Genomic DNA, 16,595 nt, shown 5'->3' on the forward strand with positions numbered 1-16,595 from the left:
ACTATGTACTTGGTCCTTTAGAGGGAGTGGAACCCTATCCAGAACTGGTAAATACTCAAGCTCCTGGACTTGGGAACCTCTCACCCACAGAGTCTCTGCCTTACCTAGATTCAGGCTCAGCTTCTTGGCCTTTATCTAGCCCACACTACTGCATCCAGGCACTGGTATGGAACAGTCACATCCTCTTCCAACTCAGATGTAACAGAGAAAGAGAGTTGGGCATCATCAGCATAAGGATCACACCATACCTCAAAACTCCTAATGGCTACTCCCAACACTGCATATAGATATTAAATACATTGGGGATAAAAACGTCACATGAAACACAACTGCCGGGGGTGGACATATAAACCCACAATATCATTCTTGGAATTCAGCACTGTACATAGTAGTGCAACCACTGGGGGGGGGGGGAGAAGTCAGTGCCACCAACTCCCAGCTCACAGACACAGTCCAGGAGGATACCATGGCCAATGACATTCTTGTACCTCAAGCATATCACTCCATCTCTTACTGTTGTGCATGTCTCCACCCCTTCTTCCCCTAGTAATGAACTTTGGCCCCATGTCTTTTACATGTGTACACCCCCTGTGTACAACCTGGATGTCCCAGCAATGATTCAAATGTTCTAGCAAGTTCCTAGATCTTTACTTTCCACTTCTGTGCATGTATGATGTGCATAGCACATGTAGAACATGTATGCCTTCACGCGTACCCAGAGTTGCCAGTTTGTTATTATCTGTACTTTGTTCTCTTTCCTCTTATTTCAGCCCAAATGCAATCTTAACCACAAACTTATTTCCTCTTCTGACACAACCAGTCTCCCAGAGAGGGTGAGTTCCAGCATTATGCAATTGAAGAAACTTATGGGTCTAAATTTCTTTTACACCACACTGCCACTTCCTTCAAGGTACCAGGCATCATCCCCTCCCATAAAGATATGTTTACCACTCCCTGGACCCACTTGGCCAACTTCACACAGCCCTTCCCCATGCTCCAATTAGTTTGAAGAAGCCTTGGCGGTTAAGGTTTGAGAGTGAGAGAGCATATTGTGGGCCAAACACTGCAAGCAGTTTGGCCGTATCCTCAGTCCTCATCAACTGGAACTGATCCCATGTGATCAGATAAAATGCTGAATTAGACACCCCACCCAGTTCCGTAATAACGGAAGCATGCAATTTGGCATGGAGATAAGCAATTTTATCCTCAAAGTGCCTAGCAAATGTATCACAGCAGGCCTCTGGTGGTTCCAACACTCCATTCCCTTGGGCAGATATCAAGAATTCTCTCACTGGATGGCTAGTTGAGGACATGACAGAGTTGGCAAAGTAAGTCTTTGTCACCTTCACTGCCGTGCAATAGGCATGACTATGGGTGCATAACCTGCTGGCTTCACACTGAGTCTTGTGCTACCTGCATTCTAGCTGCTCTCTGGTCTATTTCTGGGCTCCACAGCATCAGAGAAGCCACTTTGGAGCAATCGTATCAAGAGCCTAATACATCTCACCATTCCATAGCAAGACTAAGGCTTCAACAGGAACGCTGGCTCCTGCTACTAGAAAATCCCCTTTCAGATTCTATAAGTTCCCATGAGCAGACCATCTTAATGGGTTCCCTGCCCCTGCGGGAGGGGGGCTAGTCAGGGGTGTAGTCATCTATGGCCACGGGGGGGTCATAGACCTGTAACTTTTTTGGGAGCGGAGTCTCATGAGCCAATCAGCATGAAAGGAGAGCATGTTAACCCCTGAGAAGAGTCCTTGTCTTTTTATGCTGATTGGAGCCAATCAGAATGAAAGAAGGTGATCCAGCCACTGAGAAGACTCTTCTCAATAGCTAACACACAGCCTCCCCTTTCATGCTGATTAGCTCCTAGGGACATCTGTTATAGTGGAGTGTGGACTTGCAAAAGACAACAGGGAGAGCAAGGGTGATGAGGGAAAGTGGAAAAGGGGATATGGCTGTGAGGGGTGTGTGGTGTGACTATTATGAAGGGACCCTGCATTTCTGAATTTGCCACTCTAGTATTGGTGCTGTAAGATCTAACTTCACTAGATAATGGTGTGACCATGGCAATGTGGTTCATTCAACACAAACACACAGACACCCCAATATCTGGGTCACCCCCCACATCCTGAGGTAAAGACCATATGCCTTGCTCTGTGTGTTGGAGTGAGGACAATGTGGGCCAGCCCCATGGCTGTCATCAAGGCTATGAAGTCCCAAGCTGGCCCAGTTAGAGTAGCCTTGGTGGGGATTTTGAAGTCTCCCAGAACCATCATCCTGGGATTCTCCAACACTACCTTTGAGACCACCTGCACGACCTCAGTCAGGCATGCTCTTGGGCAGCAGGGGGACTGGTACATCAACAGCAGGCCCAATGGGTTTACTCAGAGTAGGACTAGCATTTGATACAACCCAACGTTATTGGCATAAAATGCCATCTTGTATCCCCTCCCCCAGTTTTATCCAGATGTACCCTTTCTGTGGGGAAATCTGCTGTTAAAAAACCCCAGTTGCTGAAGATCCATTTGCGATATCATCCCCAGAGTTCTGGATGCTTCCTCCAAGTTCTACATCAATTTGTTTCTTTTGATCTGTAGGATCAACAATGGACACTTCAATTCTGAATGACAACAAATGTTTATTTAATCAGAGATGTAGATTACAAAGGCATCATTAACATTGCCAGGCTTCAGTATATGTACTTATTGAAAGCAGTTCCTAAAATACGGCAACACAGCATACAGTTAGAGAAATGCTGCTCATTCTTATGGCAAAATCCATGAAGCAAGATAGGAATACTGTGCTCAGAAATCTGGTCCAAGACTGAAGGAAGGACACAGCTCTGGGTGCTGCTAAAACTTCTAAAGGTGCAAAGGGAATCTCTAAAAGACAGGAAATGGGGAAATTGCCATCTGCACTTTTCTGCATTTCATTCCCTTCTGATCTCACAGTTTACAAGTCCTTCCTGCCTCCTCTCCCTGATAACTAATTTGGTAACCTGCTGTCCTTTCAATCAACTGCTGTGGCCATGTTGAATATTTTTATTTGCTAATAAAAATAACGTAAGATAAATCCAGGTTGAACTCAGGCAGAGGTCAAGGAAAACTGGTTGCAGAACGCTTTTTGGGGAATGGGGGGAGCTAATCTTTTGCCAGATAAAAAGGGACAATCTGAGATATGCAATATAAATGTTCTTGCATAAACAGCAGCGTTTTGCTAGCTCTTTAAGACCAGGGATACATACACACCATACCTTTAAAGTACACTCCCCTTAAAAAAAAAATCCTGGGAACTGTAGTTTCTTCCTCGGAAGGAAATTGACTGCCTTCAAGTCAATCCTGACTTATGACGACCCTATGAATGGGGTTTTCATGGTAAGCGGTATTCAGAGGTGGTTTACCATCGTCTTCCTCTGGGGCTAAGAGGCAGTGACTGGCCCAAGGTCACCCAGTGAGCTTCATGGCTGTCTGGGGATTCGAATCCTGGTCTCCCAGGTCATAGTCCAACACTCTAGCCGCTACACCACACTGACTCTCCTGTTTCCTCCTCACAGAGCTACAATTCCCAGCACGCTTTAACAAACTCCAGTTTCCAGTATTCTTTGGGGGAAAGAATCTGCTTTGAAGGTATGGTGTGTACACAGCACATTTCACAGACAAAGGGAACATTCTATTATACTCCCAAGAAACTCTTTCTGTACTTGAGTGGAAAGTCCATTGAGAGAGGGAAGGGAAGAAGGGAAGAGAATGGGTGATACTCCACTTCAGTCATATCCAGAGCCATCCTGTTGAAATCAACAGGGTTCCTTGATTTGCCCATTGATTTCAGTGGGTCTTCTCTGCGTAAGACTGGCTTCATCCAATATTTGGAAGTTCCTAAGTAAATTCATTCATGTTTGCATCGAAGCGATTTTATCTGCCATTCCTGGTCAAGGGAGAAGCTTGAGACAGAATGGAAAGCGATGCCGGCTGTGTAATGATCAAAAGAAAGCGAAACCCTTTGGTGGGTGGGCAGAAGGATATTGGGGTCAGAAATGGGACTGGGTCGATGGCAACAGATGGTGAGGCTGGGCCACATTGAGGTTATTCACTTGCCACCACCTCAACCTCTAGGGTGGCATTTGCCATGCGGTGACTAAGGCCATTCAATGCCTGGCAGGTATAAGTCCCGGAATCCAGCACAGTAACATTGCAGATGCGCAGCACAGATCCTTTGCTGAGCTCCTTCCCATTGTGAAACCAAGAATACTCCACGGGAAATGCAACCGCTTTGCAGGAGAGGGAAAGTTTGGAATGCTCAGCGTAGGACGTTTCATCCGTCTGGATCACAGGGGTGTCGGGACCATCTGGTGCAAAGACATGATGCACGTCAGCTGCAAATTGTTAGAACACCCTCACCCTCCCTCAAGCACTTGAAAGACCCCCTGCACCGGAGAAAGATGAAGAGGAAAGATTTCAGGGAAAGGGTGTAGCTTAGTGGTAGAGCACCTGCCTTGCATACACAAGGGCCCCAGATTCAATCACCAGCATCTCTAGGTAGGGCTGGGAGAGAACCTAGTCTGAAGTCCTGGAGAGCCACTGCCAGCCAGTGTAGACATTACTGGGCTAGATAGACCAGGGGCCTGATTTGGTCAAAGGCAGCTTCCTAAACTCTTGTAGAGCATCTGCTGTGCATGCAGAATGCCCTGGGTTCAATCCCTGGCCTCTCCTGGTAGGCTGGGAAAATGCCCTGTCTGAAATCCAGGAGAGCCGCTGCCAGTCAGTGCAGGCAATGCTAAGCTAGGTGGATCAATGGTCTGATTCAGTACAAGGCAGCTTTGTATGTCTGGATGAACTCTGAAAATTATATAAAAATAGGTCCAAGTCCAATACTGCAGAGTAACATGCAAGGCAGGTGGACAGAAGATTGGGGGGGGGGGAGAGACCATTATTTATTTATTATTATATTTCTATCCCATTTTCCTTCAAGGAGCTTGAACTGGTGTACATGGTTCCTCCATCCTTATTTTATCCTTACGACAACCCTCTCAGATGGATTGACTGGCCCAAGGTCACCCAGTGAACTTCATGGCTATGGATTTAATTCCTAGTTTCCAAGGCCCTGGTTAAACACTCTAACCCCTATACCACACTGGCTGTCATGGGACATCCCACACCTTTATCCCTCTGTTTCTTCCTGGCCAGTATCTTAGGTGGAAGAAACTGATCTGGCTTGCTTTAGCCTACAACTCCCATCATCCCCACCAACCATACCCAGTGGTCAAGGGACATGGGAATGGTAGTCTATTAAATCTGGAGAGCACCACATTAGCAACCTATGCACGATGGGGATTAGCATGCTGGACTAGTTCTCATCTAAGTTCTTATGATGGTACAGGGATGGGAAAACCTGTCAATTTTAGTTCTCTCAGTTTTTCATTTTTCCAATCTGAAAATTCAGTTCTCCACATTTCCACAATTTGTGAATTTTTAAAAACCCTCATGAAAATTCTTCAGCATTTTAGTGCAAATTTCTCCTAATAAATGCACTTTTGCAGGCATTTTTGACTAATGTACACATTTTTGCAAGCTATTTCTTGTCATATAATTAATTGCTGTAAACTGCCCAGAGAGCTTCGGCTATGGGGTGGTATATAAATGCAATAAATAAATAAATAAATATAATGCATTTTTGTAATTTTCTCTGTATGATTCATTTTAATCTACACTTTTCCCTAACACATGCATTTTTGTAAACATTGGTTGGTTGGCAAACTGCATTACAAAATTCAAAGAAGTGCAAATTTTGAAGGATGCCTGTGTTAGAGTTTTCACGTTGTTTTGGAAAGTGAGAATTTGATAGAGTTGGCTTGAAATGAGAACTGAATCCAATTTCTTGCCCATCCCAGTGATGATAGGAGGGCCCGTTCCAGTTTTCTCTTTCCAGACCCAACTCTGAGAGATAAAAAAAAAAAGACAGCACTTTCCACAAAGCAGCAGGCGAGAAACATGGGATGGGACAGGAAGGATAAAAGTGTTGAGGGAAGAAGGCAAAAGCCAGAACAGCAGAAGCTGATGGCAATAGGAGCCACATACTCACAGATCACTTCAATGTATGTAACATCACTCATTTCGATGAAGGCTGCCTTGGACACTTCACACTGATAGATCCCAGCATCACTGCGGACAATGCGTTGGATGGCGAAAGTCCGATTATTGTCAGACAACTGGATCTGAGGGTTACTCCTGAGAGGCTCTCTGTTCCAGAACCAGACGACCTTGGCGAGTTTAGAGGAGGTGTTGCAAGTTAAGTGGAGAGAGTCAAACTCCAATAGGAAAGGGTATGGAGAGACAGACAAGCTGGGCTTGGACAGAACCTCTGTGGGTGGAAGAGACAGAAAATGATCACTAGTGGGGTGGTGCTTGTGTGTGACAGAGTGTCTGTGTATGCTTGGGGTGGGGTGCCGGTTACGCTTAGAGATAACTCTTTCATGTCTCCCCTTTGTCAGTTACCACCACCTAAATTAACAGCTTTGTGGAGGCCAAATGATGTGGAAGCAAAGATTAAGTTTAAAAATAACAACAACAACAATAATAATAATATTTCTATGTCTGATTTTTTTTAAAAAAAAAAAGTCCTCCCAAAAACCTCATCAACATTTCAGAGAATGTGTCTCCTAAACAATATCCACTTTGGGTATGCAATTTTGCCTAATATAATATTTTTACAAACCATGTCCCCTAATGTACACATTTTGTAGACATTTATTTGGTTGGAGAATTCCATCACAAAATTCAGAAAACTGCACATTTGGAAGGGTAACTACATTTCATTTTGCATGTTGTATCAGGAACTGCAAATTAGGTAGATTTGTATTCAAATGCAAACTGAACCAAATGGTTTCCCCATCCCTCATTATAGGTGGGGTCAGTGGAGGCTCGTCAATGTAGGCAAGTAGGGCATTGCCCCACCAAGCTCAGTCTGGTGGCTCTGATATCATTGGGACAGTGAATCCAGAACAGGTTTTAGTCCGAACTTTCAAGGAGCTTTTGAAGGTGCTGCTCTGTTGCTTCTTACTTACAACAACAAACCCAGACAATATCCCTGCCTGTCCATTTCCTCCTTACTCATCTCAGCATTTCCCCACTTGTAAAATTCAGCAGGGAGGAGGAGGATGGGGAGGATGGGGCAAAAATAAAATTAGGGTCAGTGGCTCTGGTTCCACTTACTGTTGGGTCTCTCTAACTTCAAGATGTTGCGAGGACCAACGTACTGCAATATTATATTACAACTTGGTTAATTCTGTCTTATGCCATACCCCATGGCAGCTTGGACTGGTGTCCCCCAGCATTCTCCCAACATTTGAAATGTGCCCTGTGGTCCAAAAAGACTGCCGGCCCCTGCTGTAGTTTGAGACTCCCTAGCTGTTACAGTTTAGGTTTTGTGTTTTATGATTGCATTCTTTCTTGCAAACTGCTTAGAGGCTTTTTTTAAAAAAAATGTTAAGTGGAATAAAAAGTATGTATTGATAATTCAACAAAACAAATAAGTGTAGGATGCATGTGTACCAGGGATTAGCGCATATACACACAATTAGGGAACTTTATTATATGTCCCTGATGCAAAAGAAGACAGGAGGACAACCCTGTAGCCGGGGGTGGGGTGGGGAATGGGGCAACTGCTCCCCCCAGAGCTGAGCTTCGCTCCACCACCACCCCCAGGATATTTTGGGAAAACTGTCTTCTTTTTAATTTGTGATATGGCAGACAATGAGAACCTTCATTTAAAGAATGATAGCTTGTTTTAAGAACAGGAGCAATTTAAGAATAGGTCCCTCTGGAAAATTCAGTGAATGAGAGGGTGAGTGCACAACAAAAGCCTCATCTGGAAGAGCCCCCAAAAGTCTGCTCACTCAAGCCTTTCCTTGACTGAGGGTAGATTTTTCATGGTTGCAGTCACCCTATAATTATTTGTGTGATCCTGAAAAAACAGCCTATAAAGAAACACAACCTTTGAAGAGTTAAATACTAGAACTGTGTTGTGCTGCAGCCAACTCAGAAGGGACAGGAAGGGGGGAGGCATGAGTTTCAGGCACCTCCGCAGCCAGAAGAAGCAGAGTTGGGGACTGTTGTGTCTGAGCAGGATCGTGCGGGAGGGGGGCAGCCTGCTCTCCAGCCAGTTCCCACGAGTAATGCCCTTTCCGAGGAGCCGAGCGCACCGCCCCCAGTTGATGCAGAGGACTGTGGGGGGAAGCTTCAGAGTCAGTGCCAGCTCCTTCTTTACCAAGCAGTTCCCAGGAGGATTCCAGTGTGGCACCGCCCCCTGACCTTGAGCCTGTTGCTCGGGAGCAGGTGTCTTCAGATGAGCTGTTGGATGCGCGTCCCCTGTCTCCTCGTTCCCGTCGCCGCGAGAAACGGAAAGGGCAAAGACAGGAATTACGAAGGAGTCAGAGATTACGTTCAAAAACATTTCCTATATAAGCCTGCCGCTTCCAGTGGGGGGTCGTTGAGTCAACTTCCTTCACACGCTGCAGAGCATGTCTAGAGTATAGTTAGAGACTCTAGTGAGTTAGCGTAGGGTTTCCTATGAAGCGCAATGCCTTTGATGTATCCATTACTCTAATAAAACGAGATTTACTTGCACACACACTCCAGCCTCATTCTTTCGGCTCTGGACGGGACAAACTGTTAAGCAGTAGAACGCTCACAAATCTGGTCAGAGAATGAACAGAGGACATAACTTTGGATAGATAAAAGGGATGAACCTTCTAAAGGCATTACGGGGATCTTTAAAGATGAGAAATGAGGGGAAAATCATACCGGAGACCGTAAGGCTTGCATCCCCCGTTTCGAACCCTGTAGGTCCCTCCACTCTCAGCATATAGATTGCAGAGTCACTTGCCCTTGAATTTGTGATGCGAAGGGAGCAGTCTGGGGCCCCAGTCTCTCGCCCAGTGAAGGCAGGTCCATTTACCTGCCCAGGATTTGGAACTAGGTAATAGGTAAAAATCTTGTTTTGTCCTTCAGTTGTCCCTCGGTACCAGCTGCAGGCAGCAAATCTCTTCAGATCAACACCTTCTGGTGTTAAGGTGACACTCTGTCCTTCCATTGGCATTTCTGGTTTAACGGTGATGAGTATTCCGGCTGGGGAGTTGCCCTGGGCTCCAGCCAAGAGGAAGCGAGAGCTGAAGACTGAGGCTGTGGTACGAGAGAGAGAAGAAAGAAAGAAAAAAAGGGACGATACCTTCAAGGAAAAGGTCCATTTCTATGCAATAGCAATGGAGTTGCCAACAGTCCTGTTTATACTGCCAGGTGGTTTTTTAGACCAACGAAAGCAAACTGAGTTTGAGGCCACATCAGCACTATACATTTAAAACACTCTTATACTACCTTGAACAGTCCTGGCTTCCCCCAAAGCATCCTGGGAGCTGTAGTTTGTGAAGGTGCTGAGAATAGTTAGGAGCCCCTCCCATTCCCCTCACAGAGCTACTATTCCCAGTGTTCCTTGGGAAAAGGGATTGATGGTTAAACCACATTTGGCATTGTCTGTCTGTGAGGGAAATAGGGGTTCTGCTAACACCTCTCAGCACCCTTCACAAACTACAGTTCCCAGGATGCTTTGGGGGAAGCCAGGACTATTTATGGTGGTATTAGAGTGTTTTAAATGTATGGTGCGGATGTGGCCATAAGTGATGGGGTGGTGGTCATCCTCATGTGACATAATCCTTGTATGAATGAAGCACCAGATCTGCATGATGTGCTTCAAAAAAGATTTTCCAATCGGCCCATGAAATGTGTAGTGCTATAGATGAGCCTCCCGAAAGCAAGTGAAATGTGGAGTTGTCAGGATGCAACAGAACGGCTCCAACATAACTGCTGCATAAAACAGATGCTGCGAGGACTGAATATTACATTACAACCTATTATAACAACCAGTTGTAGCCAACCAAGTTCTATTCAGATTAAACCCATTGAAATTAATGGACCAAAGTTATTCATGTCTATCAACTTGAATGTATCTACTCTGAGTAGGACTAGCATTGGATACACCCCAACATGAAGGGTTTAGGCCATAGTCCAGTGGTAGAGCACATGCTTTGCATGGAGAAGGTCCAACATTCAATCCCTGGTAAGTAGTCAGGTGCGAGGTGATGCAAAGGAACTCTGCTGGAGAGCCACTGCCAGTCAGAGGACACAGTGTGGTGTAGTGGTTAGGGTGTCAGACTAGGACCTGGGAGAGTAGGGTTTGAATCCCCACACAGCCATGAAGCTCGCTGGGTGACCCTGGGCCAGTCACAATCTCTCAGCCTAACCTACCTCACAGGGTTGTTGTGAGGATAAAATGGAGAGGGAGGAGAACCATGTACTCCACCATGCTCTCCTTGGAGGAAAAGTGGGATATAAATGTAATAACAGATAAAAATAAATAAATAAAATACTGGGCAAGGTAGACCAATGGTCTGACTCAGTATAAGGCAGCCTCACAGTCCAGTGTTATTAATGTACCAATAGCATGAAGTAAAGCACCAAACACACTAGTGGAGTCAGAATTCCCAAGGAGAAGCTGTTACATCCAGGCACACATCAGAGATGGTCTCATCCCTCTTCCATGCTCCCTGGAGGTTTTTGCTCCCCATGTAACCCCTTCCCCACTCCGGGGTCCCAGTCTCTCACCTGCCCAGAGTAGCATCAGCCAAGAGCTCTTCCACCCACGGGTGCCACATACCCAGTCCATCTTTTGGGGGGTCACCTTGGCTGTCTGGCACGTCACTGCAGAGCTGAAGCACTGGATTCTCTTTCTCTTCTCTGCCACCAGCATGCAACAACTCCAATGATGCCGCAGGCTCTGAGCATGACTCTGACTGAATGAGGAGGAAGTTGGCACCAGAAATACTGCTCAAACTCCCCCTTTTCCTAATCTTTCTAACTACAATCTCCAGCTCAACCTGAATAAAACAATATCCAGGAACTGTGTCTAACTGACTCTCATACCGACAGAGATGGGAAGACTTAAAAGATCTTACAAGGGCAATAATTTGATGCCCCCAAGCACCAAATAAAGTAGGATGGATAACTGTTTTCGGCTGATGGAAATGGCTGACTTTAGCCTTGAGAAATTTACAACCTCAGTTTGGGACCGTTTTGACCCTCTGTGTGCAGAAGTGATTGACCATAAACCTGAGGTGAAGGATAGAAAGACAAGCAGTGTGTTTCTCCTTTTTTTGATTGAACAGAAACAGAAACTGACACCTGGAAAAGTAGATCTGCTGGTGGATCAATCACTATTGATCAGCCGGACAGTCCAATCCATCTACAAATGACCGGATAATATTACAGAGAAGCTGGACTGCCTCTTTATTAGGTACTCCTGCACTGTTCAATACTCACCCTCAGGAATGGCAGGGGGAATCTGTGTATCTTATATCAACCCGTTAAAGGGCAAAGAAATAAGAACTCTTTCTTCAACCAGCTTGATATTGAGACCATGCAAAGTTATCATCCACTTATTTCCATATAAGGGACCTCCGCCCAGTTGAGGTTCATTTTTGGGGGCTAAAAGACATTTGACACCATTACTGGGATTACCTTCAGGTATTATAGATTTAAAATCAATGAGGAGTCTTTTTAATAATGGACACACTAGGAAAATTGGAGGAATTTTCAGCTCCCGAATCCCAGCAGTGGTTTTGAGAAAGAAAGAACTGCTAACACAGACAGGGGTGTGCCCCTATAGGCATTTTAAAGTTATAAGAGTAAGATCCCTGCTGCACTTTAAAGAGGAGGATACAGGGAGGAAAATTTTTTTGCCTCCTTCAACTAGGATCCCTACAAATCTGAATGGTTGTGTGGACCCAACTCGGGGGGATGGTTCAATTATTATCCTGATTGGAGACATATCAGCAATGGAAGACAATCTCGAGGTTCTTATGCAAGGGACACCAGACCTGAGTAAGCCAGCCCACAAGGTCTTAGTCTCAGACCACCAGGGTTGGACTGAGCCAGTAAAAGAGGATCTGATAATCGCTTTTCATAAATTCCCCGATAAGGAACAATACAAGATTATGAATAACCTAGAAAAGTTGCAGAACAAGGTAAGCTTAATACAGAGGTGCAACCAACAAAATACAGGAAGTACAGTTGCAAACCAGCCTCCTCATTTTAAAGTGTCGCTACCTAGACTTGTAGACAAAAGAAAAGGCGGAATAGGAATAGTCAAATCTATAGATGTAGAACCACCCAGTGAAGGTGCCCCCCTTCGAATATTAGATAGGAAGGACCTCCTGGAGACAAATGGTTAGATAGAGAATAGAGACCCTTCTGAGAGAAACAGAGTATACCTCAGGTCAATACCCACCAGTCCTGCTCTGTTATCATTTAGACTCCTGAAGAGTTTCACTCTGTTGTCTCAGATGTTTCTTGGTAAAAGAGGTCATTTAATGGTGTTTTATCTATATTCTCTTTTTATTTCTCAGCTTACTATTTTATCTTGTTATTGAAGGGTACCAATTGTTTTAGTGTATTTTACTGTGTTTTATTATTGTCATCTGCTCTGAGGCACATTTGTGGCAAAATATGAGATAGATTTACCTACACCTATGACATACCCAGTTATACTGGGTTTACAGAATCCCAGGGAGGGAAAAAACAGCACAGCGTGGACTGGAAAACATTTCCTCTTCTTATGCTGCACCAGCAGGCCTTGAAAACTGCACAACGTCCTTGAAATCATCTCCCTGAAGCAATGGTCTCAGTAATGGATGGGAGGACAGGAAGGGATGTTGGGGGGAGGAGGCTGGAAAGGGCAAATGCTGTGACAGATACAAGTCCAATGTCTCTCTCTGAGATCCCTTTCTTTCCGTAGGTTGTGGAGTCGGCAGAGGCTAATCAATGACAGCATCGGGCATGCTGCTAGCTTCTTGTAGGTGAACTGCACATCCAGTCCATTCCAAGACCTCCAAGCGGCTATGGTGAGCAAATTGACCAACAGTGCAGCACTTAAATCCAGACCAGACCAAATAACATTTGACCTGCCAACCCAGACATGGGCTACTTAACAAGCTGCTTGAAGTTCCAAGGACTAGCAGGTGGGATCTTTGATTCTTTGTGTGCCTTATGTGGCAAGCCAGAGAACTATAATTGCTAATGAAATAAAAGCATCCGGTGCTAATTTCTGACTGTATCTGTACTCCTTAGCTAGAAATAGATGGCCCTCTCTATGTTCAAATACCTAGTATAATATTATATGTCAGCGTTCTTCAGTCTTTGGGTCCTCAGATGTTGGACAACTCCCATCACCCCTACTTATTGGCTAAGCTGACTGGGAATGATCAGATCTTTAGTCCAACAACACCCAGGGACCCAAGTTTGAAGGACACAGTTTTATGCTATACAATGCAATGTTTAATATTTTTGAAGAGGTCACTAATAAGTTACTTAAGCTTTCCCCAACCTGGCGCCTCCTGAAGCCAGATGCAGAATGGTGGCTCAAACGGCAGAGCTAATTACTTCCTGCACCTCAAGACCCATATACAGGGAAAACTTGCATATACAAAGGGAAAATCTACATCTCAATTACTACAGATCAAGGATTCTATAACCAGCCAAAAGAGCTGCACAAAGACTGGGTCAAAGACAACCAATTAATACTCCTATTTTACAAGTGAGGAACAAAGACTGAGACAAAAGCAATTAGCAAAAGGTCAGCTTTGCCCAAGATTTATTATTATTATTATTATTATTATTATTATTATTTTCAAGTTCAGTTGCTATTGTTCAACTACTGGGAGTTAGTAACCCTGGCACACTTACAGCAAATCTTCCAGAGATCTTCTGCTCACCCTTGCCATGAACTCATGTCAGATGCTCTGCCAATGATTGTGACAAGCAAGTAGGTAATTAGTTAGTTCATTTGATCCCAGCAAGGAAGATTATCCTCCAGTTTGTCTTCTTTCCTAACCTCCCCCCTCATACTCAGTGGAAGCAGAAAAGCTTCATATAGCCTCCGTCAGGACAGTCTCACCTCACCTTCCACACCTGTCCAGCTGTGTGGGGAAAAATAATCTGTTCCTCTGCTTTCAAGCTGTTCCTTGGAATATAGATGCCAATCTTTGAGAAGTAGGACTTGCAGTTCTACCTTCTAGATGATGTTGAACTCCAACTTACGTCTTCCCCAACCTGCATGATCAGTGGTCAGAGAGGTTGGGAGTTGTAGTCCAACAACATCTGGAGGGCACCACATTGGCTACCTCGAATGAGAGAATTTTCAGAGTGATGTGTCAACAGAAGCTTCTCTCTTGTGCAAAACAACAGCTTTATGAGGGTGAGGACTGTTATCAGAAACTCCTCTTCCCGTGCACTATGGTTCCATGTGGGACAATGCAACGCCAAGTGATGCATTCAGCATCACTAAAAGAAACAATTGGATAGCGCTCTGCCTGCACTGCATGCTTTTCCATATAACGCTGCAAGCAAAAGGAACTAGAGACTAATTTTTGAAGAAATGAAAGCTGAAAATTCAGGGATGGTGCCTGGAATTTCCCTGAGGAGGCTAAACCCCAGTAGCCCACCCCCACCCACAAAATGGTGAAACTTCTGGGCTAATGGACAAATCTACAATCTGTCTTCAAGGGAATCTCCCCAAACAGGACCACCCCCACACCCCACTCACTATGGCTCAGTCCTTTGCTTTATGACCTCTTCCTGTTACCCAGGAGCTCATACTGGTGAGGGTGGGGGTACATGAAGGCAGCTGGCAGTGAGGCATCCTAAGCCTAGGAGGAGGAGAGCCTGGAGTGGGTGGGTGAGGAGTGGGTGGGCTCCGCTGGGGGTCCCAGACACTGGCAGCAAAGAGTACGAGAGGAGCCCAGGATTCCAGCCAGGCACAAAGATAACCCTCCCAAGATGTCTCCACTCTTCCCATCTCCAAGAGGGGCAGGAACATCATGCAGACACTGCCTAGCAACTGGGACCCCCCATGGGTGTGGAAAACCCTGGCAGATGCTGCTTCTAGTAGGTGAGAGATGGGGATTCTGTGGAGAGAACACCCGGAGGTGCAGGGATCCAAAACGAAGCTGTGGAGCTAGCATGAGTTCTACGGCTGCCTCAGAACAAGCAACACACCCCTCCCCCCCAAATGCTGAGAGGGTGGTGGAACAATGATAGTTCTTTCAAAAATATGAAGATCATACAAAATTTGCCTTTCACCCCTTTTCTCGGGATTGGAGGTTAGTTCAGATGACAGCACCACTTCCAACGCAGATGGGCCTGCAGATGTGGGCTGCTCACAGCTGAAAATGGGCCTCAGCAGGGATCTGCAGTCCTAACCTTCCTGGGACAGGCAACTGGGGTTGCTGGCCTTACAAAGTAGGTCCTTAGCCTTCAGGGGCCATGCTGGAATTTGCCAGCTTCTTGCCACTCCCAGCGTTACAGGAAATATTTGGTGGGGAGGCAGCTGACACTACCTCACAAGGCAGTTGGTTCTTATGGCCTCTCGGGGGGGGGGAGGTGCCGGCCCAGGTCAGCTGGTGAACAGCAGCAGTCAGTAGAGATTATAGCACCCCCATGAAGCAGAATGGTGGGAGATTCAGGACAGGCAAAAAGAAGCACTTTGAAACACACAATGCACAATTAAACTCTGGAATTCCCTGCCACAAGATGGAGCGATGGCCGTCAAATGGGTTGGCTTTAAAAAGGGGAGTAGACAAATTAATGGGGAATAAGATTGCCAGGGGCTGCCAATCATGATGGATGGCTGTATGCTGTCCCCAGGAACAGAGGCAGTATACTGGAGAACACGAGTGGGAAAGTGCAGTTTTTGCAGTCCTGACTTGCCGATGGGCTTCCCGGATGCATTTGGCTGGCCACTGTCAGAATGGGGCTCATCATTAGCAACAGAAGTAGCATAATTTCTTTCTCCCCACCCCCCATGAAAAATCTGTTAATTTGCCTTGGGGGGGGGTTAGAAAAAAAGATACATTTCAGAACTTTTCTCAGAAAAAGATGTCTTCTGAGAAATTCTGGCTCAGTCCTAGGGAGAACAGAATCATAGGCATCCACTGGGAGGGGGGAAGGGGGCAGTCATCCCCCCACAATGAACCATCATCCCCAGGTCCCCAGCTTTCATTTTAAAAAAAGGAGCAAGCATCTAGCATTTGCAGAACCTGTGATATGAGGATCAATGTATACATACTATTTTTTTGTGAGAAATTAGCTTGCTTTCCATTTTGGTCTTTAATTTGGAAAAAAATCTTGCGGACACCCATTATCAGAATGCTGGACAACATAGGTCCTTGGTGTGATCCAACATAAGAGGGTTGGTTTTTTAAAAAGTTATTGCCTTGAAATGAAGGTTTGTCTCTCCCCCTCCCCCTACCAGCCCACATCTTGAGTTCCTGCTTCGTGTTGACTCAGGCTGTTGAGAACATTACCATTGACCTTATTTTGGACCCAGAGTATCCTCTAGTAGGACAGGACATCACCTTCATCCCAGGAGGAATTATGGCAGACACTATCTCCTGTCTGTGGTACAAAGGGGAAAAGGAGGACTATTTTATCATCTTTGAATATCAACCACCCCCAAAGGCTGCATTGCATCTTAGTGCAGCCTACGATGGA

At 45.5% G+C, this 16,595-nt stretch overlaps 1 protein-coding gene across 1 annotated transcript; it reads right to left on the bottom strand.

Annotated features, from left to right (window-relative positions):
* Window positions 1-2,690: 2,690 nt before the first annotated feature.
* On the bottom strand, window positions 2,691-8,898 carry LOC133370206 (carcinoembryonic antigen-related cell adhesion molecule 6-like). The gene is made up of 3 exons (XM_061596097.1): window positions 8,802-8,898; window positions 6,082-6,360; window positions 2,691-4,348 (listed from the first exon to the last, which is right to left on the bottom strand). Exons 1-3 carry the CDS (start codon window positions 8,860-8,862, stop codon window positions 4,086-4,088), a joined length of 603 nt encoding a protein of 200 aa, XP_061452081.1. The 5' UTR covers window positions 8,863-8,898; the 3' UTR covers window positions 2,691-4,085.
* Between the last annotated feature and the right edge of the window lie 7,697 nt (window positions 8,899-16,595).

This window comes from Rhineura floridana, chromosome 15 (assembly GCF_030035675.1).
Source record: "Rhineura floridana isolate rRhiFlo1 chromosome 15, rRhiFlo1.hap2, whole genome shotgun sequence".
Lineage (NCBI taxonomy): Eukaryota > Metazoa > Chordata > Lepidosauria > Squamata > Rhineuridae > Rhineura > Rhineura floridana.

Excerpts from the sequence above, each read along its gene's own strand:
- LOC133370206 (XM_061596097.1), bottom strand. The coding sequence starts at position 8,862 with ATGCTGAGAGTGGAGGGACCTACAGGGTTCGAAACGGGGGATGCAAGC. Across the intron at positions 6,361-8,801 it reads TGCAAGCCTTACGGTCTCCG|AGGTTCTGTCCAAGCCCAGC; the intron begins GTATGATTTTCC and ends TTCCACCCACAG. Across the intron at positions 4,349-6,081 it reads TACATACATTGAAGTGATCT|ATGGTCCCGACACCCCTGTG; the intron begins GTGAGTATGTGG and ends TCTTTGCACCAG.